Raw genomic sequence first — 22316 nt, 5'->3', positions numbered from 1 at the left:
GAAATGGCACAAAGGTGGCTGCTGTGGTCCTGCTTCTAAAGAACTTCCCTGGAGTGGGACCAGAGGCTGGAAGGCAGTACAGAGGCATTACCTTTAGGTGCAGAGCAAAATGGCACTGGATCGCTGTAGTAATCATTCGGGCAGATCAAATGATGCTTCCGTAGCAACTCATTGTCCACACACCACCTGAAGATGGTCTTCACTACACAGAAGGGAATGAGAAAAGGTGTTTCAAGGCAGATTGATGCCAAAGAAACTACACTCAAGCTTTCTTCATCCTCCCAGCCTAAACCACCTAATAAAATTCTTTGGTGGTCATTTTGAAATTTAAGACACTTAGCAGTGAGTATTTAAGTTGGTCACTTATAAGAGGCCAACCATTGGGCAAGGCTGTGTTGTGATACTATTGGAGCCAAAATATGGTTACTCACAGAGAGGTCAATAAAAAAGAGTTAGGAGAAATAGAATAGATTGATGAGTGGCCCCAATTTTTCACTCTTCTCTGGCTTCACTCTTCACATGGCTAGAAGCCTGCCATGTGAGTGTGCAGTTCCTATTACTAGAGACAGAGCCCACTTCTTCACCCTTGATGTTGGTGGTATGATGTGCTTTGACCATGAGATGCTGGCAGGATTTTGAAAGGTGCTTGTGCAGCTGAGCCTTCCCTCTTGCGTCTTTGCCATCATCATGAGAAGAGTTCCTGGCCCTTCACCCCGGACCCCAGCAGGAATCCACGTGTAGCAGACTTGAACCCAACATGCGGCAGGGGGAACCACGTTCAGCTGGACACACAGCTGGACGTTGGTCTAGTCAGCTAAGCCCAGCTACATCAGCCAACCACCAACCAACCAGCAGACACATGAGAGGAGATCTCATTTAATACAATGGGAAGTTGATAAATAACATCATTGGTTGATGAGCACAGAAACAGTAGAAAAGGTATATTTTTCAGAGGCTTCCAGAAGAATTAGAGCTAAAAATGGCCATGTCTGGCAAGTGGACTGAAGTTGGGAAAGGTGAGTCTGTTTTTCCAACAGACTCTTTTTTTCAGCAGTGTTAGATTTGTAGCAAAATTGAGAAGAAGGTACAGAGGTTTCTCACATACTCTGGGCCCCCACACATGCACAGCCTCCCCCCTTTATCAACATTCCTTACAACTGATGATCCCTACACTGACAAACCATTATCACATGAAGCCTGAAGTTTCTATTAGGATTCACCTTGGTATTCTACAGTCTGTGGGTCTGGACAAATGTGGAATGACATATGTAGGTGAGGATTTTTTTTCTATTTTACTAGAAGTTTTTCTAAACTATTTGGTTTTTTAAAACCATGTACACAGGACTTCCCTGGTGGTCCAGTGGTTAAGACTCTGCCTGCCGATGCAAGGGACATGAGTTTAACCCCTGGTCTGGCAAGATCCCACAGGCCATGAGGCAACTAAGCCGGTGTGCCAAAACTCCTTAGCCTGCACTCTAGAGCCCGCGAGCCACAACTACTGAAGCCTGCATGCCGAGAGCTTGTGCTCCACAATAGGAGAACCCACAACATTGAGAAGCCCATGCACTGCAACTAGAGAGCAGTTGCTGCTCACTCCAACAAGAGAAAGTCCAAGTGCACCAATAAAGACTCAGCACAGCCAACCCCACCCCAAGCAAACAGATGGGGGAACAATGGAAACAGTGACAGACTTTATTTTCTTGGGCTCCAAAGTCACTGCAGATGGTAACTGCAGCCATGAAATTAAAAGACGCTTGCTCCTGGAAAGAAAAGTCATGACCAACCTAGACAGCATATTAAAAAGCAGAGACTTTACTTTGCCAACAAAGGTCTAGTCAAAGCTATGGTTTTTCCAGTGGTCATGTATGGATGTGAGAGTTGCAACATAAAAAAGCTGAGTGCTGAAGAATTGATGCTTTTGAACTGTGGTGTTGGAGAAGACTCTTGAGAGTCCCTTGGACTGCAAGGAGATCCAACCAGTCCATCCTAAAGGAAATCAGTCCTGAATATTCATTGGAAGGACTGATGCTGAAGCTGAAACTCCAATCCTTTGGCCACCTGATGTGAAGAACTGACTCATCTGAAAAGACCCTGATGCTGGGAAAGACTGAAGGCAGGAGGAGAAGGGGACGACAGAGGATGAGATGGTTGGATGGCATCACCATCTCAATGGACATGAGTCTGAATAAACTCTGGGAGTTGGCGATAGACAGGGAAGCCTGGCGCGCTGCAGTCCCTGGGGTTGCAAAGAGTCGGACATGACGGGGCTACTGAACTGAACAGCCAAAAAAAAGAAAAGAATCATGTGCACTACTACTTTGATAAAAATTAAGGAATAAATAGGGTGAATGGAAGACTTGAAAGTTTTCAAGCTTTGTTGCTTATTCCATTAACAAACATGGTGCTTTAAAGAGGACTTTCTGGATTTCCCTGATGGTCCAGGGGTTATGTGAACTGCAGGGGGCGCAGGTTATGCTTCCACTGCAGGGGACGCAGGTTCAATCCCTCACTGGGGAACTAGGATCCCACAAGCTGCGCTGCAGCCAAATAAAGGGGAGGTTTTTGAATGTAGGGGATTACGGAGTGCGAGAGAGGTCAGGGAATTAATTCATCATGAAGAACTTCAGCCCACAGCACTGAAGCAAGGGACTCTTGGGACATGATCTGGTCTCTGCTGTGAAACTCAAAACTGCTCATCTACCTGCTCCTGCCTCTGGAGAACAGAGGCTTCCTTCCAAAATTCACCAAAAGCTTCTCATTGACCCATGCCAGAACCACAACTGAAAGGGCCATTCTGGGCAAATGTGGAGCCCAGGCCTCTCCTCTGCAATACAGAGCCCTCAGCAGGGACTGGCAGCGATGCAAAACTGACACAGTCCTGCCCAGTTCCCAAGGACTTGGCAATGGCCTATTTGAAATATTAAAAGATAAGATAAAGCTTCCAGAAAAACGGCAAAGGCCATGTGGCAAGGAGATGTATCCTCTCTCTTCTGATACCGTTCCCTCCAAGGTCCTCCCCTAGGCTGTGGGCAGTTCCGTGTCTGCAGGAGCAGGGCTGGTGGGGCGCAGCTTGTTATCAGGGCTTTGGGAAGTCTCTCTCCACCTCAGGCGTGGACCAGGTGAGCCTTGGGCACCCTGAACTGGCCTTGTGACCTCTTGTAGGAAGGGTGGGCTTCCTACATGGACCCTGCTCCTGAGCATGGCACTGCAAGGCATTGGCTGCTCCCTTTCCCAAAAGATAATGCAGATAAAATACCAGCAAGGAAAGGGAACGAAAGCACAGAACATTCTGCAGAATTCTGATCTTTCTCCCTCTGTCTGGAGAATTTTCACATTTTCCACCTTGTGACATTTGTATTAGCAAAGAGAGAATGGTTACTTCAGTGCCTCAAATAACAATCATCTTCACGATCAATCATCCAGGTTATGAAAGAGGTTCTTGGGACACCACTTTCTGCCCTAAGAAGCAGAACCAGAAAGGTGTCCAGGGAACTGGATTAAGGTCTCTACTTCTGCTATTTCTGCAATAAAAAAGAGAAACCTTGCCAGCAGAAGGCTGAGAAACCAGGGTGGATAGTGTCTGCTTATAACCTAATATTGCGTGCTAAGTCACTCAGTCGTGTCCGACTCTGTGATCCCATGGACTGCAGCCTGCCAGGCTCCTCTGTCCATGGGGATTCTCCAGGCAAGAATACTGGAGTGGGTTGCCATTTCCTCTTCCAGGGGATTTTCCTAACCCAGGGATCAAACCCACATCTCTTAAATCTCCTGTATTGGGAGGTGGGTTCTTTACCACTAGCACCACGTAGGAAGCCCGTAACTTAAAATTATCTGGAGTAAAAAAATAAAATGAAGGTCACTGGAAAACGCTCTTGGCTGATGACTGTTTCCCAGTTCTCAATGTTTTATTCCACTTTCATTAAAAGCAAACAAACAAATAATTATGTAATCTCCCCTGATCTCTAGCCAGAAGAATCCTACCAAAGACCAGGGACAGTATCTGACTCCGCGGACTTGGCAGATAGCAGACAACCAACAAATCCTCCCGAGAATCCACTACCAGTTATCTCTGCCTGAATCCACGACTGAGGGAGGGGGTCTGGCAGCTACACGACTGCTGCGGAGAAGGGGGAACAGGAGATACGGAATCTGCACGGGGTGCTCACTGTCTCACGGGGCTGAGCTTCAGCGAGGGCAGCCCTGAGAGGGGACAGGGCCCCACACACCCTGGGGGAAGTTATCTACAACTGTGTGGCACTGTGCTTGGACAACAGGTCTTCATCCTCCTCCTGAAAGGAGAGAGAGATGGGCTTTGACAGCAGACACAAGTTCAAAGTTGGGTCCCAGCCCTTTTCAGCTATGGGAATTTAGGGAATCATCTGAGCTTCTCTCTCAACTCCTACACCTGTAAATGGAGAGAAAACCTAACTTGCAGGGTTGTTGGAAGGATTCAGTGGAATAACATTCGCAAAGCATCTTACCCATCACCTGGTCCCCAGCAAGACCCCATAAGCGTAAAGCTTTCTGAAGCCACTGTATCTTCTACCTCTCCCTCCCTGCAGGCCACAGACACGTCAGGTCTCCTCACCCTAAAAGCACTGTCCCTACTGCCCTGGAAAATGACGATTTTCAGGGATGCAGGATGACAGATCAAAGTCTTTGGGGGGAATATAAGGTACCAGAACTTCTTGGAGAAATGGCCGATTCCAGGTCTGGAGCAATAAACACACAAGATGAACCTGGAACATCTGATCATTTCAGAAAGTAAGGACGTTTACCACAGGCAACCAATGTTATGCCAATAGAGTCAGGCATCAACTTGAAAAGGCTCCAAGTGGCTAAAGATGGGACAATCTGAGCATCAACAGGACACTAAACATAACTAGTTATGAAATCCATGAGTTCATAATGATAGGAAAAACCAACCAACCAAACCTTTTTATTCATCTTTGGCAGATGTTAGGGAAACCAACTCATTAATTTAAAAACTGGCAGATAAAGGGAAAGAATTAATTCTGCTCCTATCCTGGGGTAATCAGAGTCATCACAGAGAAGTTTCTCTTTACAGAAGTATTTCAGTACCATTAGCATTATAATTGGTAACCCCTAATGAAACAATATATCTAGGCAAAAACTGGCAGCATCATGAAAACAAGAGATATCAAACACCATGCATCTCCTGAAGGGAGCACACAGCTCCATCTATGAATTGGTCTCTCTCTCCTTTTCCTCTCAAAAGTTGAACTTAAATCTCATAAAGTCTCTAGAAATAACTAGTGAACTGCAAGGAATATAGGGATCATAAGAACAGGTTAAACGATACCACAATGGTGAAATCACCAAAATCCAGACTACAGACAAATGTATAGAAAAAATTACCCAATTTATCTGACAAAAAAATTTACAAAGTATCAGAGAGATGGTAGACTGAAAAGAGTTCTTAGCACTGGTTGCTGGTGTGGGGATTTGATGAGGAAAAAACATACTGGTCAAATCTGAGAATACCTCTCCACAAAACACTAGTCAGTTACAATCTAACATGGAGAATTTAATGCGGAGTCACGAAGGTGACCAGGTGATCAGGGCTAACATCACTTGTGCCTCCTGATGTGCGGCAGTGAGGGGAGCAAAGGGCTGGAGGGCTGGGGCAACCAGCATCATCTGTATGGTGCTGCTGCCAAGCATGAATGGGGGTTTGGTCACAAGGAAACATCAGAACCGCCTTACAGAGTGAAAGGCTTCTCAAGAACTGTCAGGAGGGACTTCCCTGGTGGTCCAGTGGCTAACACTCTGAGCCCCCGCTGCAAGGGGCCAGCGTTCGATCCCTGGTCAGGGAATTAGATCCCACATGCTGCAACTAAGATCAGATACAGCCAAAATAACTAATTTTAAAAAAAAACTGTCAAAAGAGAGGATCCTGGAAAAATGGGTGTACAAAGCACAAGGGCTCTGTCTCCCACCCAGGCACAAGTTGCACTAGCAGAATCAGCGTAACTGAACATGGCATCTATCGAAGACTTGTACTTCCAGAGGGAGGCCTGGAGAGACAATTGCAGTGAACTTAGCATAGGAGCAGCTACCCGCCCCTCACCCTCCGTCCCAGGGCAGGCATCTGGGCATGTGTTTCTGGGGCAACCTACACACAACCCGTGACAGCGTGGGTGACCCAAAAAGATGCTGTCCTCCAAACACCTGGGATCTGTGCTCTGACTGCCGATGACCACAGAGGCGCAGACCTGAAGAAGCACCTCCCCACACTGGGGCATGCCCTGCCTCCTCCAGGTGGAGGAGACTTCTAGGGAATTCAAATGGCTAGCACCCCCCTCCTTCATCTTTCTCTTTTCCCTCTTTTGAAAGCCAGATATTAAAGACTGAGACATTCAAAAACAACTGCAGATCAGGGAGAGATCAGAACATGACCACATACACTCAGGGAAGGGTTCAGAAAAGAACTTTCAGATTATAGCTCAGGCTGAACCTCAGCACAGACAGCTGACAATAACTAACAAACAAAACCAAAAACAATTACAAGATAACCAGCAAGCTCTGTGGAAGGGAGAGAAGCTGATTTCTAAAGTCACATAATTATTAGATTCAAATAGCCAGTTATCTAACAACAAAAAAATCAAAAACATACAAAGAAATGGGAAAGTATGGCCCATTCAAAGGAAAAAAATAAATCAACAGCAACTGTCCTTGAAAAAGACCTGATTGCAGTTATACCAGGCAAAGGCTTAGAACAACTGTCTTGAAGATGTTCATAGAGCTATTAATAAAAGAACATGTGGAGAATATCAAGAAAATGATGTACAAAAAACATAAATATCATCAGACAGAAAACCTATATGGAAGGTAAAAAGACATGCTGGAACTGAAAAGAACACTAACTGAAATGAAAAATGAATTATTAAAGGGATTCAAAAGCATGTCTGAGCAGGCATAAGAGAGAATCAGTGAACCTGAAGATATAAAAAGAGGAAATTACTGAGTCAAAGGAAAAGGAAAAACTACTGAAGAAAAGTAAAGAGAGCCTAAGAGGCCTGTAGTCACCAGCAAGTGACTAGCACACACATCGTGGGGGTCCTAGCAGGAAGAGAAAGGGAAAGGCGGGCAGAGAGGATATATCTAAAGAAACAGTGGCTGAAAACGTCCCAGGTTTAATGAAATACATGACCATAAACATCCAAGCAGCTCATGAATTATCAGATGAACTCAAAGACTCATATCGACACACGTTATAATTAAATATTTGAAAGACAGAGAATCTTGAAAGTAGCAAGACAGTAGTGACTCATCACATTCAAAGATCCTCAATAAAGTTGTCAGTAGATTTTTCGACAGAAATTTTGGAAGCCAGAAGGCAGTGGGTCAATATATTCAAAGTGCTAAAAGGAGAAACTATTAACCAAGAATCCTATATCCAGTAAAAACTCCTTCAAAGGGATAGAGAAATTAAGACACTTCCTGATAAACAGAAGCTGAGGGTGTTTGTTACCACTAGACCTGACACCTGCAATGCTCAAAGGAGTTCTGTAATGTGAAATGAAAGGACACTAGACAGTAACTCCAAGCCACATGAAGAAATAAAGATGTCAATAAAGGTAAATACATGGATAATCATAAAAATTTTCTACATGATTTAAGAGACTAATACATTTAAAAGGAAAAAAAAAACTATTAAAGCTAAAACGAAAAAACAAGTTCAAAGTTATGTGCTAAGTTGCTTCAGCCATGACTCTTTGTGACTACAGCCCATGGACTATAGCCCGCCAGGCTCCTCTGTCCATGGGATTCTCCCGGCAAGAATGCTGGAGCAGGTTTCCACGCCCTCCCTCCTCCAGGGTATCTTCCCAACCCAGAGATTGAACCTGAGTCTCCTATGTCTCCTGCAGTGGCAGGCAGGTTCTTTACCTCTAGTGCCACTTGGGAAGCCCCCAAAAGTTAGTATTATATTAAGCTAGTATTACCATAAAAGTCAGTATTATAGTGACTTTGGTTTATAGCTCCAAGTCTTTATTTTCTACATAATTTACAAGACTAATGGATTAGTTGGTACTTCTGGGCACACAATGTATAAAGATGTAATTCTGTGACATCAACAACCAAAAGGGGTGGGGATGGAGATGTAAAGAAACAAAGAATTTTGTATTTATTGAAGTTCAGCTGGTATAAATTCAAATGAGAATGTTATAATTTGGGGCTTTTAAATGTAATCCCTAAGGCAACCACAAAGAAAACAGCTGTAGAATATACTCAAAAGAAAATTTTAAAAAGGAAATTTAAACATTTCACTACAAAAACTGACTAAACACAAAATAAGACAGTAACACTGAAGAATTGATGCTTTTGAACTGTGGTGTTGGAGAAGACTCTTGAGAGTCCCTTGGACTGCAAGGAGATCCAACCAGTCCAGCCTAAAGGAGATCAGTCCTGACTATTCACTGGAAGGACTGATGCTGAAGCTGAAATTTCAATACTTTGGCCACCTGATGTGAAGAGCTGACTCATTTGAGAAGACCCTGATGTTGGGAAAGACTGAGGGCAGGAGGAGAAGGGGACAATAGAGGATGAGATGGCTGGATGGCATCACCGACTCAATGGACATGAGTTTGAGTAAACTCTGGGAGTTGGTGATGGACAGGGAGGCCTGGTGTGCTGCAGTCCTTGGGGTCACAAAGAGTTGGACACGACTGAATGACTGAACTGAACTAATGCAGGAGATGAGGGACAAAAGAGATACAAGACCAAAAAATAGCAAAGTGACAGAAGTTCCTCCTTATGAGTAATTACTTTTTTTTTTTTTTTTTTGAGTAATTACTTTAAATGTAATTTGGGCTTCCCTGGTGGCTCAGATGGTAAAGAATATGCAGGCAGGGCAGGAGACCCGGGTTCGATCCCTGATTTGGGAAGATCCCTGGAGGAGAAAATGGCAACCCATTCCAGTTTTCTTTTTTTTTTTTTTCATTCCAGTTTTCTTGCCTGGAGAATTCCATGGACAGAGGAACCTGGTGGGCTACAGTTCATGGGGTTGCAAAGAGTTGGACACGACTGAATGACTATCACTTTCTTTCACTTTAAACGTACATGGATTCAACTCGCCAGTCAAAAGACAAAAATTGGCAGAATAGACAAAAATACATGATCCAACTAGATTGCTGTCTATAGGAGACTCACTTTAGATCCAATGACTCAAATAGATTGGAAATGAAAAGATGAAAAAAGATTTCCATGCAAATAGTAATCAAGAGAGGAAGTGGCTATACTAATAGAGAAAAAAAGGCTTTTTAAATCAAAAAAGGTTACAAGAAGCAAAGAAGGACATTACATATCAATAAAAGATTAAATAGAGCAAGAAGATATAATAAGCATAAACATTTACACAGCTCATGACAGATCATCAAAATAATGAAGTAAAAAATGACAGATGGGAGAAATAGATAGTTCTACAATAATAATAGTTGGACACTTCAGTACCCATTTATAGTAATAGAAAGAAGAACCAGGCAAAAGACAAGTAATGAAACAGAGGATTTAAACAACCCAATAGAGTAACTAGATCTAATGGACATATAGAACACTCTATCGAACAATAATGGCATACACATTCTTTTCAAGTGCATTTAAAGAATTAATATCAATCCTCAAATTTTTCACAAAAAAATTGAAGAGGAGGGAACACTTCTTATCTCATTCAAGAGGCCAGCATTACCCTCATATAAAGCCAGACAAAGACACTACAAAAAGACCATATCCATTATGAACACTGATGCAAAAATCCTCACAAAATATCAGCAACATACTGAAAGGATAGTTCACCATTATCAAGTGTGATCTATTCCTGTGATGCAAGGATGCTTCAACATACAAAACTCGATCAATGTAATACACCACAGTAACAGAATAAAGGGGAAAAGAGTCCCATGATCACCTCAATTGATACAGAAAATTGTTTGAAAAATTTCAGCATCCTTTCATGATTAAAAAAATAAACACAAAGAACTAGGGACAACCAGAAACTATTTCAACATAATGAAAATCATGGATGAAAACCCACAGCAAATGTCATACTCAGTGGTGAAAGACTTAAAGCTTTTCCTCTAAGATCAGGAACAAGGCAGGAATGCCTACTTTCACCATTAGTAGTAAACACAATACTAGAAGTTCTAATCAGAGCAATTAGGCAAGAATTAAAAGGTATCCAAGCTGGAAAGGAAGAAGTAAAATTATTATTGTTTGTGGGTGATATGATCTTGTAAGTTGAAAACAGTGGGATTCTCCAGTGGCTCAGAAGTAAAGAATCTGCCTATAATGCAGGAAACACAAGTTTGATCCCTGGGTCAGGAAGATCCCCTGGAGGAGGGCAGGCCACCCACTCCAGTATTTTTTTTTTTTTCATTCATTTTTATTTGGCTGTGCCAGGTCTGATCTTCAATCTTCATTGCAGCATACAGTAGTTGCATCATGTGGGATCTAGTTCTCTGACCAGGGATTGAACCCAGGGGCCCCTGCATTGCAAGCCTGGAGTCTTAACCAGTGGACTACCAAGGAAGTCTCCCACTCTAGTATTCTTGCCTGGAGAATCCCAAAGACAGAGGAGCCTGGTGGGCTACAGTCCATAGGGTCGCAAAGAGTCAGACATGGCTGAGTCTGACAGCCATGCACACACCATGCCATGCACAGAAAACATTAAAGATTTCATACACACAAAAAAACCTCTCTTAGAACTAATAAGTGAATTCAGCAAACTAGCAGGACATAAAGTGAGCACACAAAAATCCGATGCATTTTTGTAAAAATGAACAATCTGAAAAAAAAATTATGAAAACAATTCCATTCCCAAGAGCACCAAAAAGGACACAATACTTGAGAATTAACCATGGAGATCAAAGATACAAAACACTGATGAAAAAAAAAATGAAAGAGGACATAAATGGAAATACATTCCATGTTCATGGATTAGAAGACTTCATATTTTTAAAAATGCCGATATTGGGACTTCCCTAGTGCTTGAGAATCCACCTGCCAATGCAGCGGACACGGGTTCGACTCCCGCCCTGGGAAGCTTCCACACGCCACAGGGCAACTAAGCCCATGCGTCACAACTGCTGAGCCGGCGCTCTAGAGTTCCTGCGCTAGCAACAAGAGAAGCCACTGCAAGGAGAAGCCCATGCAAGAAGCCTCTCTACAATTAGAGAGTAGCCTCTGTTTGCCGCAGCTAGAAAAAGTCGGTGCATAGCAACGAACAGCCTGAGCACCAGGACAAAGACCCAGCATAGCCAAAATATTCTTTTAAAAGTGTCACTACTACCCAAAGCAAAATATAGATTCAATGAAATCTCTATCAAAATCCCAATGACATTTTTTATGACAGAAACAGTAAAACCCATCCTAAAATCTATTATGGAATCTCAAGGACTATCCAATAGTCAAAACAATCTTGAACAATCAAAGCTGAAGGACCTACACTTGCTGATCTCAAAACTTACAAGAAAGCTACAGTAATAAGAAAGTAGTACTAGCATAAGTGGACACAGAAACCAATGGAATAGAATAGAAAGCCCAGAAAGAAACCCTCATACATGAAAATAAGGTCAAATGATTTTTGACAATGGCGTCAAGGCCAATCAATAGGAAAAGGACAGGCTTTTCAACAAACGATGCCAGGAAAACTGGACATGTTTATGTATAAGAATGAAGTTGGATCCTTTTGTAACACTATGCAACTCAAAATTAATCAAAGACCTTAAATCCAAGACCTAAAATCCAAGACCAAGACCTAATAAACTCTAGGAGAAAACACAGGGCCAAAACTTCACAACACTGCATTTCGCAATGGTTTCTTAGCTACAACACCAAAGGCACAGAGAACAAAAGAAAAATCAACAAATTGGACTTCATGAAAATTAAAAATTGTGCATCAGAGGAAAAACGCAACCCACAGAACAAGAGAAATATTTTCAAATCACATATCTGGTAAGGGATTAATAACCAGGATATACAGAGAATTCCTAAAACTCAACAACAATATGATGGATTAAGAATGGGCTTGAGGAGTGCTCTGCCCGCCCTCACTGCCGCTAAGATCAGGGTGGCCGAGAGAATCGCAGTCTTCCTCAAGAATGTCTGTACCAAGGAACTGGTGCTGGGGGCATCCTTCACCAGTGGGGGCCTGCCTGTAATTCTGCCCACACTCAGCCCCAACACCAAGTACTCGGTCATGATCAACTGGGCCATACCCTACCAAGTACCCAGTGCCCCTCTGAGACGATGGGAACATGCCCAGCTACCCTCAGGACCCCCGGGGCCCAAGCCTGGAGTGGGTGAAAAAACTGTGAGCTCCTCTGTTGACGGAGAGAGGTCCCCTCCCCGATGGCTCCCAATAAATATGTGAAAATACCCCCCCCAAAAAAAAATGGGCTTGAAAAGACATTTCTCCAAAGAAGATACCCAAATGGTAAATAAGCACATGAAAAGATATTCAAAATCACTCATCATCAGGGAAATGCGAAATTAAAACCACAATGAGGTACCCCCTCACACCCATCAGGATGGCTACAACCCCCCTCCCCACACACACACCCCACACCCACCCCCATCAAAAAACTAGAAAATAAGTGTTGGTGAGGATATGGAGAAATGGGAATCCTTGTTTACTGTTGGTGGGAAAGTAAAAATGGTACAGGCACTGTGAAAACCAGTATGGTGGTTCCTCAAAAAATTAAAACAGTACTACTATATGATCTAACAATTCCCCTTCTAGACACAAAACCAGAGAACTGAAAGTGGGATCTCAAAGAGCTATTTGTACATCCATGTTCAGCATTATTCATAACAGCTAACACCTGGAAGCAACCCGAGAGTTGATCATTCATTCATCAGCTGATGAATGGATAAGCAAAATACATATATAAAAACAATATTATGTAACATATGAAGGAAGGAAATTCTGACACAGGCTACAATATGGATGAACCTTGAGGGCATTACATTAAGTGAAACACGCTAGCCTTAAAAAGACAAACACTGCATGATTCCACTTATTTGAATACTACTTAAAGTAGTCAAAATTATACAGACAGAAAGTAGAATGGTGGTTGCCAGGGGCTGGAGGGATGGAGGGACTGTGAAGGTATTTTTAATGGGCATATCAGTTGTGTGAGATGAAAAAGAGTTACGGAGATGGATGGTGATGATGTTTGTATAATGAATGTATTTAATACCACTGAACTGTACTCTTAAAAATAGTTAAGAGGGTAAATTTTATGTTATGTGCATTTTACCACAATTTTTAAAACCTGGGGGAAAACTCAATGGTCAAGAACATGAAAGACAGGAAACATTCAAAGAAGTGTCCCAAGTGAAAAGTCTAAAAATGAGACAAGACAGTGGGATGCAACACAGCTTCCTAGACAGGATGCTAGACCGCAGAGGAGAAACGGATGCTGTGAGGAAGCAGGTAAAACCTGCGGGCCATCTGTGAACTGGAGGATAACACTGCCTCAATGCTGACTCCCTGGCTTAGCGGGTTGTGTGCTGATTATGTAGGTGAGTCCCTGCTCTGGAGACATGCACACTGGCGGGTTCTGGGATAATGAAACAACACAGGTGCAACTCACTCTCCAAACATTTTGAAAAAGACTAGAGAGGTTCTGTGGGTTGCATTTTTACTTTGTTGGTAAGAGTCTTTTGATGCACAAGTTTTAATTTTCATGACGTCCATTAGTCTTTGAAAAAGACGAATGGGAAAATAAAAGAGAGAAAGACGAATGGGGTAATACAGTAATATATTAACAACTGGGGGGGGGGGTTAGGGTGAAGGGCCTAGAGCACCTCATCATACACACCTGGAGGCATCTTGATAAAGGGCTCAAGGAACTGTATTTTGGCCTGGTGCATGGCCCGCTCTTCCTCCGCAAGGGCCCGTGCACTGGCCTGAATGATGTGTCTCTCCAACATTTCAACTTCATCCAGCCGCTGCTTATAGAGCTCCCGAATCTGGCAGGTGGGTGATCAGATGCACAGAAATACGGTGAGACAACACAGCTTTACTCAACCTCCAACAAGCAGCACTGTTTCCCGTGAAACACAGAACAGTCACAGAACTGCAGAGACCACCCGGTCTAAACAGACAGATCTGAACTCTCAGACCCACGGAGGCAAATGACTTAAAGCTTTTTACAGTAAAGTCAGGAACAGTGCCAAGTCTCAAATCCTGTCTCCTGACTACTGGCTTCTCAGTAAAGACGTCTGTCATCTGAACTCTGAAATACCAAATGCAAGTTAACACACCACCTGCGGTAGACAGAGGGTTGTGTCATTCAGGATAGAAGGACTTGCTACCTGGCTGCAGGGAGCATAGTGAACTGAAAGCCTCCAGCTGTCGACCCCTTCAGAATTCACCTCAGCTGCTTGAAAGCATTCAGCTGAGACTCCTTTAAGAAAGTCGTGGGCAGCGTGGCCAACAGTCAGCCTTATCCGAGAGGACTCAGGACAGCTGCTTTCCTCCTTATACAGATAAGGAAGCAGCGCTGCAGTTCCAGAGACGGCATGTTTCCTAAAATCTGGGCATGCATGCCTCTCAGTTAAGATTGCGGTTTGTGGGACAAAGGCAGGCACCCCAGAGCGGACGTGACTTTTAGCTTTATCATCTCCAGGAAACAACTATTCTGCTTTCTGCTGTTTCACTTATATATGCAATTGTGTGTGTAGAGATGTGAAGAGAGATAGGTGCTACAGATATACACCTTATGTGTGTAGAGCGTGTGTATTTGCCTGAGAGCGTGTATAGTGTCCTTCCACTACAGTGTAGGATATACGGCGGAACGGACTTGGTCTGCTCTTTCCCAGCTGCGTACCCCGAGCCTGGAACAGCGGCTGCACCCGACAGGGGCTGACACTTGCCGAGTGGCTGAGTCGCGCCCTGGGTCCCCAGCACGGCCGCAGACGCGACGCCGCCATCCCCTGGGTGAGCACGCGGAGAAGCGAGCGGGGCGCGGTACCCTGTTACCTGCTGCAGCTGGTCCACGAACTCTTCGTGCCGCGCATCCTCGCTGCCGCGGGCCTTGATCAAACTCGAGCTCACCTCCTCCCCTATCACCTCGGCGGTGTACAAGTTGCGGAAGACGCCGGTGAGCAAGTAGGAGATGTCTTGGGTGCGCAGAGAGGTGGGGCGCAAGCGCAACAGTTGCGGCTCGGGGAGCGGCTGGAGCGAGAGCTGCGAGACGAGGCGGCGCCGACCCCCGAAGCCATGGTGGAAGGACTCGGAATAGGCGAGGGAGGACAGCCAGGTGGACTGGCTGGGGCTGCGGATCCGGGCCAGACGCGGGGTGGGCGTCCACGTTGCCCCAGCGAAAGCGTAGGATCCAGACTCAGCCGACAGCCTCTCTCGCTTTCCAGTCTCCATGGCAACTGAGACGCCGCTAACTCCCTGCCGCACTTCCACTTCCGGCCTGCTGCTTCCGCTTTGCGTCTGTTGGAGGGTGCCATGAAGCCGTCATCCTCAAGTATGCGCACAGCGGAGTCGCCTTTACTAAGATGAGCTTAGTGTGAGGACCAACAGAGAAAGGGTTAATTGACACAGCCAGGTCCTTCTGGTTGCAAAGCGTCTCTATTTTGTCATGAACCACAAAGGACGGGAAAGTAATTAGTCTACAGAGAAAGCTAGTAGTGGGTTTTGGGTAGAAGTGAACGACAAGCAGAGATTTAGAAGAGTGAGTAGACTCATCATCATTAGTGATCAAGGAAGTGTAAATTAAAACTACAATGCAGGGACTTCCCTGGCAGTCCAGTGGTTAAGACTTCGCCTTCCAATGCTGGGTGTGCAAATTGGATCCCCGGTCTGGGAGCTAAGATCCCCCATGCCTGGCAGCCAAAAAAAAAAAAAAACAAAAAACAAAAACAAAAACAGAAACAATACTGTAACAAATTCAATAAAGAACTTAAAAAAAAAAAAGCCTCCAATGCAGTACCTCTACGTGCTTAGTAGAATGTCAAGAAATTGAATGAACAAACAGGTGAACAAACCAGCTGAGTGCTGGTGAGGCAACTCAATGTCTCCTATATTGTGACAGGAATGCAAACTAGTATGCTGTGCTGTGCATGGTCGCTCAGGCGTGTCTGACTTTTTGCGACTCCAAGGACTGTAGCCCGCCAGGCCCTCTGTTCATGGGGATTCTCCGGGCAAGAATACTGGAATGGGTTGCCATGCCCTCCTCCAGGAGAGCTTCCCCACCTAGTGATTGAACCCAGGTTTCCCGTATTGCAGCCTGATTCTTTACCATCTGAGCCACCAAGGAAGCCCAAGAATACTGGAGTGGGTAGTCTATCCCTTCTCCAGGGGCTCTCCCCCACCCAGAAATCAAACTGGGATCTCCTGCATTGCAGGCAGATTCTTTACCAGCTGAGCTACCAGGAAGCCTATAAACTAGTATAGCAACTTTGAAAAACAGTTTGGCAGTTTCTTATAAAGTAACACAGCAGTCCCACACAGCTAGGTGTTTCTCCAAGTGAAAAGAGAAAGTTTGTGCCTACAAAACCCTGTACGAAGATGTTTATAGCAGCTATATTCATGATCTCCAAAAAGTGGGAAAAAACCAAATGTTCTATTGGTGAAAACAAATTGTCGTACATCTATGCAATGGAATACTCTCAACAATAAATAGGAAACAGACTACAGATACACACGACAGCATAGAAGAATGTCAAATTCATTATGCTGAGTAAAAGAAACCATTCTCAAAAAGGCTACACATATATACTGAATGAGTCCACTTATAGGATACCCATTTATAGAAAATGCAAGCCAGAAAACACATCAGTGGTTATCAAGAGTTGGTGATGGGAGCTAATGTTGGCTCCAAGGAGAATGAGGGAATTTCTTGGGCGGATGGAACTATTCACCAAAAAGGGTAAATTTTACTGTATGTAAGTTATACTTCAATTTTTTCAGTGAAAAAGTAAACAAGTAGGAGTAAGCCAGGAGAGAAGGAAAAAGGGTACACCATGTAGAAAGACCCTATTGAGCTAAAACCAGGAGAGGGCCCCACTATGGGTGGAAATGAAAGAAGTTCAGGGGTGGAACTCAGAGGGTGGAGGAAAATTCCTAGGCAAAGGCCAGATCATAAACGGGTTTGCAGGCAACATTAGGGAATTTAAACTTTATTCTGAGGACAGTAGGAGGGCATCAAGGGTCTGAAGCTGGGTATGTGGTGGTCAGCTGTATGTTGTACTGAGATCACTCTGGTTGCTATGAAACAAAAGACTGGTGGAAACAGGAGGCATCAGGGAGTTCAATCAGGAAACTCCCACTGGAGTCAGGAAAGAGGGGAAGGATGCTGGGATTCAGGTGAGAGGAGATGGAGCTAAAAGATGGACTTGAGCAGACTCATGGATGGGTGTAACGGGAGTGACAGAGAAAAGGGGTCAAGGACGACTCCCAACCATCCTGTGTGTGCGATCAGGTGGGTGATGAGATAGCCACTGAGGCAGTGGGGAGAGGCCTGCACTTGTCAGAGCAGCAGCTTTGACATCACAGTGACTCATCCTCGCCATGGCACGACCGCTGCTCACAGGTGGTACAACCGTCCTCTTCTTACTACTGGGGTGAGTCTATGTGTCCTACAGCCTGGAACCCACTTCCTGAGATGAGGCCCAGGATGCTTGCCCACGTATGTGGGCTACTTCCGGTTCTTGTGGTTGGGCCTGCCTCTTTCACCTCTAATTTCTGGCATCGCTTCCATCCTCAGAGCTGGGAAGCCAGGGCCCCTGTTCTAGGCTGTGTACTTGAGAGCATCTTGCTCTCACTCTCCTGGAGCTGCACCCTCGCCCGAGTGAGGAGGCCATGAAGTCAACATGATGTGCCCCAAGCCTGTGCAAACATCGTGAGCCCGCTAGCAGGGCCTGTGCAGGCTGTTTTTTAAGGCCTTTCTCTCCTGGCTGACTGGTAGCTACAGTAAGTAGTAGTGTGGGGAGGGGTGGAAGTGGAGGGCGTGCAGGCAAATGGGCTGGTTGGTCCAATTGTTCATAAACATGTGAGCCTCCCCCTGCCCCCACTGTGCAATAAGGAGCTAGTAGAACAATCCGGGTGGTGGTGGGGACTCTGTTGTTCTAGTGTTAGAAGGGGGCCTGCCCAAACCGGGTGGTCTCCCCAGCCCCCTTCCCTGCCCTGGGAGTGACAGGACAATGGATTCTCGCCATTACCTTTGACCTCTCCATCCTGCCTCCAAACAGCCTCAGAGAAGGTCACAGAGAGTCTGGCCCAGCCTGAGAGAGGCCTCCCCTTTTTCTCTGACCTTCTCATCCTCTGGCTTCAGCCCCCCTCAAGCTCTTTCCAGGCCAAGATCTCCAGGAAAGCTGCAGTGACTCCTCTGTGCTCATCTTCCTTGACTTTTCAGCAGTATTTGCTGCTGCCCGGTCCCTCTCAATAAAACACTGTGTTCCCTCACTCCCCACTTTCTTCTGTGTTTCCCCATCTCCACCCTCCTCTCACTCTCCTACTTGAATCTCCCTGCCTGATAAGCCGGATTCATTCCTGATTTCGCTGTGCCCAGCAACCACTTCCTCTTTGCCCTGTGACTAACTGAATGGTCCCAGCCCTGCACCAGTAGTAAAGGCGCCAGTCCCCTCACCCGTGAGAACTTGGCCGGCACAGAGGGAACTTCCTGAGCTCCCGTCTTCACTTCACAACCTGTTCTGCCGACCAGCATTTGTGTTTGTTCATCTCTGGGTTCCCACGCATCTTTGACCTTTTACATGTTTTTTACCTTTAAAGTCAGAAGAGAAAGACAAATACCATATGATTATCACTTGTATGTGGACTCTAAAATATGACACAAATGAACTTATCTAAGAAAAAGAAACAGACTCATAGACACAGAGAACGGACCTGTGGTTGCCAAGGTGGGGGCAGGGCAGGGGGGAGGGGGTCAGAGAGTGATGGACTGCAAGTTTAGGGTAAGCAGATGCAGACTATTATATATAGAATGGATAAATAATAAGGCCCTACTGTATTGCACAGGGAATGATATTCAATATTCTGTAAAACCATAATGGAAAAGAATACCAAAAAAAGGTGTATATGTGTATAACTGAGTCAATCTGCTAAACAGCAGAAATTAACATTGTAAATCAACTATATGTCAATAAAAATTCTTTTTTTACTTTGAAATTTCAAAAGTTATATATCAGTATGGTAAAAATTCAAATAATACATAAAAAATAAAAAGTATCTTCCTCTCAATCTCTTTACTTGGGTTATTTCTATATCATTCTATTATTTCTGCCTATACAAATGAAATGTTTATAAAGATTTTTTTAATTTTTAAAAAGCACCAATGATATTAGACATTATGCATATGGTCCTGCAACTGCTTTTTTTCACTGCAACTCAAAGATGATGGTTTTGTTTTGTTTTATGTTTAAAAGATGCAGGGGAACACACTGTAATGGAAATATCAAGTTATATTTAACCAGGTCCCTGCTAGTGAACTTTACCTTATATAATGTTTATATACCTAATATACAGATGATACAATTAAAATTTCTTGGCCAAGGACTTCCCTAGTGGTCCAGTGGCTAAGGATCTATGCTCCAAGGCAGGGGGCCCAGATTCTATCCCTGGTCAGGGAATTAGATCCCACAGGCTGCAACTAAGAGGATCCTGCATGCCACAACTAAGACCCAGAGCAGCCAAATATTTTTTTTTTAAAAAAAGAAACTACAAACCTTAAAAAAATTATAAAAATAAAATTGCTTGGCCAAAACATATATATTTTTTAATATTTGAGATATTGTTAAATTGCCTCTCAGAAAGATTATCCAGAATAGACTCCCGTTAGAACTATGTGAAGGCTTATGGGCATTTTCAACATGCTTTGAAGTATAGCCCAGAGTTTAGCTCCAGCCCACCTCCCCCTCTAAAACTCCAGACCTGTACATCCATCTTGTACCTGGCATCTCACCTTGGCTGTCTGCAGTTACCTCAAATGTAATGCGTCCACAACAGAGCACCCGCTCTTCCTCAGCCTTCCCCATTTCAGCTTCTGGGAACCACCTGCTTGCAACGGTCCAGGCCAAAAACCTAGAGTCCTCCCCGACTCTTCTTTTCACAGCCCCTGCTGTTCAGTCCTGCTGGCTCTCCCATCAAAATGTATCCAGACTCCTCCCACTTCTCTTGACCTCCACCCCCACCACTGGAGGCTGACCCACCATTCACTCTCACCTGAATTAATGCAAGAGCCCCTTCCCTGGCCTCCTTGCTTCAGCCCTGTCCCTCCATGATACTCCCCGACCGGCAGCCAGAGTGATTCTTTTAAAATATGAATCAGGGACCTCCCTGGAGTTCCAGTGATTAGGAGTCCACACTTCTGCTGCAGGGGACCCAGATTCAATCCCCCGGTCAGGGAACTAGGGTCCTACAAGCTGTAGGGTGGAGAGAAAGACAAATTAAAAAAATAATAATCTTCAAAAGTAGTACAAATGAACTTATTTACAAAACAGAAATAGAATCACAGGTGTAAAAAACAAACATGGTTACGGAGGGTGGGGGGGTAAGGTGGGGTGGGGGCAGGGTAAATTGAAAGATTGGGACTCACATATACACACTACATATATATATAAATAACATATATATAAAATAGATAACTTAATAAGGACCCACTGGATAGCACAAGGAACTCTATTCAGCACTGTGTAATGACTTATATGGGAAAAGACTCAAAGAGTATATGTAATATTGATTCACTCGTGCTGAATACCTGAAGCTATTACAACATTGTAAATCAACTATACTCCAATAAAATATTTTATAAATAAAAATTAAAAAACATGAATCACAACACATCCCTTGTTGACTTGAAAATGTCCAAGTGCTCTCCATTTTCCCCAGAGTAAAAATGGCAGCCCGTAGCAGGCCGGTCAGGACTTGGTTCCCATTACTTCTCTGGCCTGTCTCACTCCTCTCGCCCCGCCTCTCTCTGCTGCCGCCACACCTCACCCATTCAAGTTTGTGTTTCTGGGGGAGGGATGGGGCAGGGCTGACTCTGAAGCATGTCTGGAAAGTTGGCATTCTTGGGTTAATCCTCTTGCCTCCCCAGGGTAGTGGTGGAGGGAGGGGCCGAGGGAAGTGACTTAAGGTGGGCACTAGCTCTGACGGTAGGTCTGGCCTGTCTCCAAGTCATCCCAGAAACTTCCCCTTACACCCACCCTCACACACACATCGGGGACAGCAAGGTCAGCTGGGGGTGTGAGACGCCTGAAAGTCCACCATTAGACATCTCGTCTCTGGGCGGGCATGGCCCCTCAGAGACTGCCAAAAGCCCTATGAGTCCCCAGGATCTCAGGGCATCCTGCAGAGGTAACTAACTGAGAGCGGGATTTTAGGGGGTTAATTTGGGCACCTGGCCAGGGCTGGGCCCACAGAGGTCCCTGGATGTTTAGGGCAGAGGGAACAGATTCCAGCAACTGCAATTCAATGTAAAGCCTCTTGCTTGGCTCCCCCAGCCCCTCCGCACACAGAGACACACAGTCCCCACACTGAACAGGCAGAAGTAATCAAGTAGAATGCCTTCCCTTGGTAGAAGGGAGGGGCAGACAGGAGAGGAGAGCAGAGGAGAGTTTGGGGAGCTGCTGACCCACAGGTCAGAGCAACGGCCTGGCTTCTCTGAGCAGGGCGTGGCCCAGCCCTCTTTTCTGACTGAACCTGGTGGCATGTGCCAACTCTGAGTCAGCCATGCCCATCCGGCCCAGCAACTTCAGGCTCCAGAGGAGGCCTCAGCTTCTCTGGCCTGAGCCAGAGGCCAGAAGAGGTACTGCTTGCGACAGGTTTGCTGTGTGCAAAGGAAAAGCCAGGCTGCAGCCCCCACCAGGGACATCAGAGAGAGAGGTGACTGATCATGCCCTGGTTTCAGGCTTGGGACTCAGAGCTGGGAAGTGACATGAATAAACAGGGATGATGCTTAGGATGAAGCCGAGCCAACTGCTGGTGTTAAGTTTTGTGGTGTGGCTACCTGGGAAGAGCAGGGCTTGGGGTTGGCCTAACCTGCTGAGCAGAGGGGCTTGCAGGTCTCTGGGGATGTCAGAGGTCCCAGGACTCGCCCCAAGGCCATCAGAGACCCCCAGAGGGCAGGTCCGGAGGCAGGCCACTTGGGGAGAGTGCCGGATTAAGGGCTAGCCCTCTCTGTGCAGGAGAGGCCTGCCGAGAGAGAGGGGCTCTCCAAAGTCCTGACCCAGCCTCAATCATCAGGATGGGACGACTTGGCCTCTGGCTGGCTTACATCCCTTCCTGAGGTATTCAAGGCCACCCAGACCTGCCTCTGCTG

General features: G+C 45.2%; 1 protein-coding gene across 1 annotated transcript in view; it reads right to left on the bottom strand.

Moving 5' to 3' along the window:
• Positions 1 to 22316, bottom strand: part of DLEC1 (DLEC1 cilia and flagella associated protein) — a 96997-nt gene that overhangs the window by 70284 nt on the left and 4397 nt on the right. Inside the window, exons 2-6 of the mRNA XM_061127795.1 lie at positions 20219 to 20418; positions 18627 to 18761; positions 15008 to 15861; positions 13845 to 13995; positions 92 to 202 (exon numbers count right to left, since the gene is read on the bottom strand). Coding sequence (XP_060983778.1) covers positions 92 to 202; positions 13845 to 13995; positions 15008 to 15403 — 658 coding nt within the window. The 5' untranslated portion in view covers positions 15404 to 15861; positions 18627 to 18761; positions 20219 to 20418. The remainder of the gene's footprint in view (positions 1 to 91; positions 203 to 13844; positions 13996 to 15007; positions 15862 to 18626; positions 18762 to 20218; positions 20419 to 22316) is intronic.

The sequence above is a fragment of the Dama dama genome, chromosome 24 (assembly GCF_033118175.1).
Source record: "Dama dama isolate Ldn47 chromosome 24, ASM3311817v1, whole genome shotgun sequence".
NCBI lineage: Eukaryota > Metazoa > Chordata > Mammalia > Artiodactyla > Cervidae > Dama > Dama dama.
The sequence above is the reverse complement of the archived record's forward strand: the minus strand, read 5'-3'. Positions and strand labels throughout refer to the sequence as shown.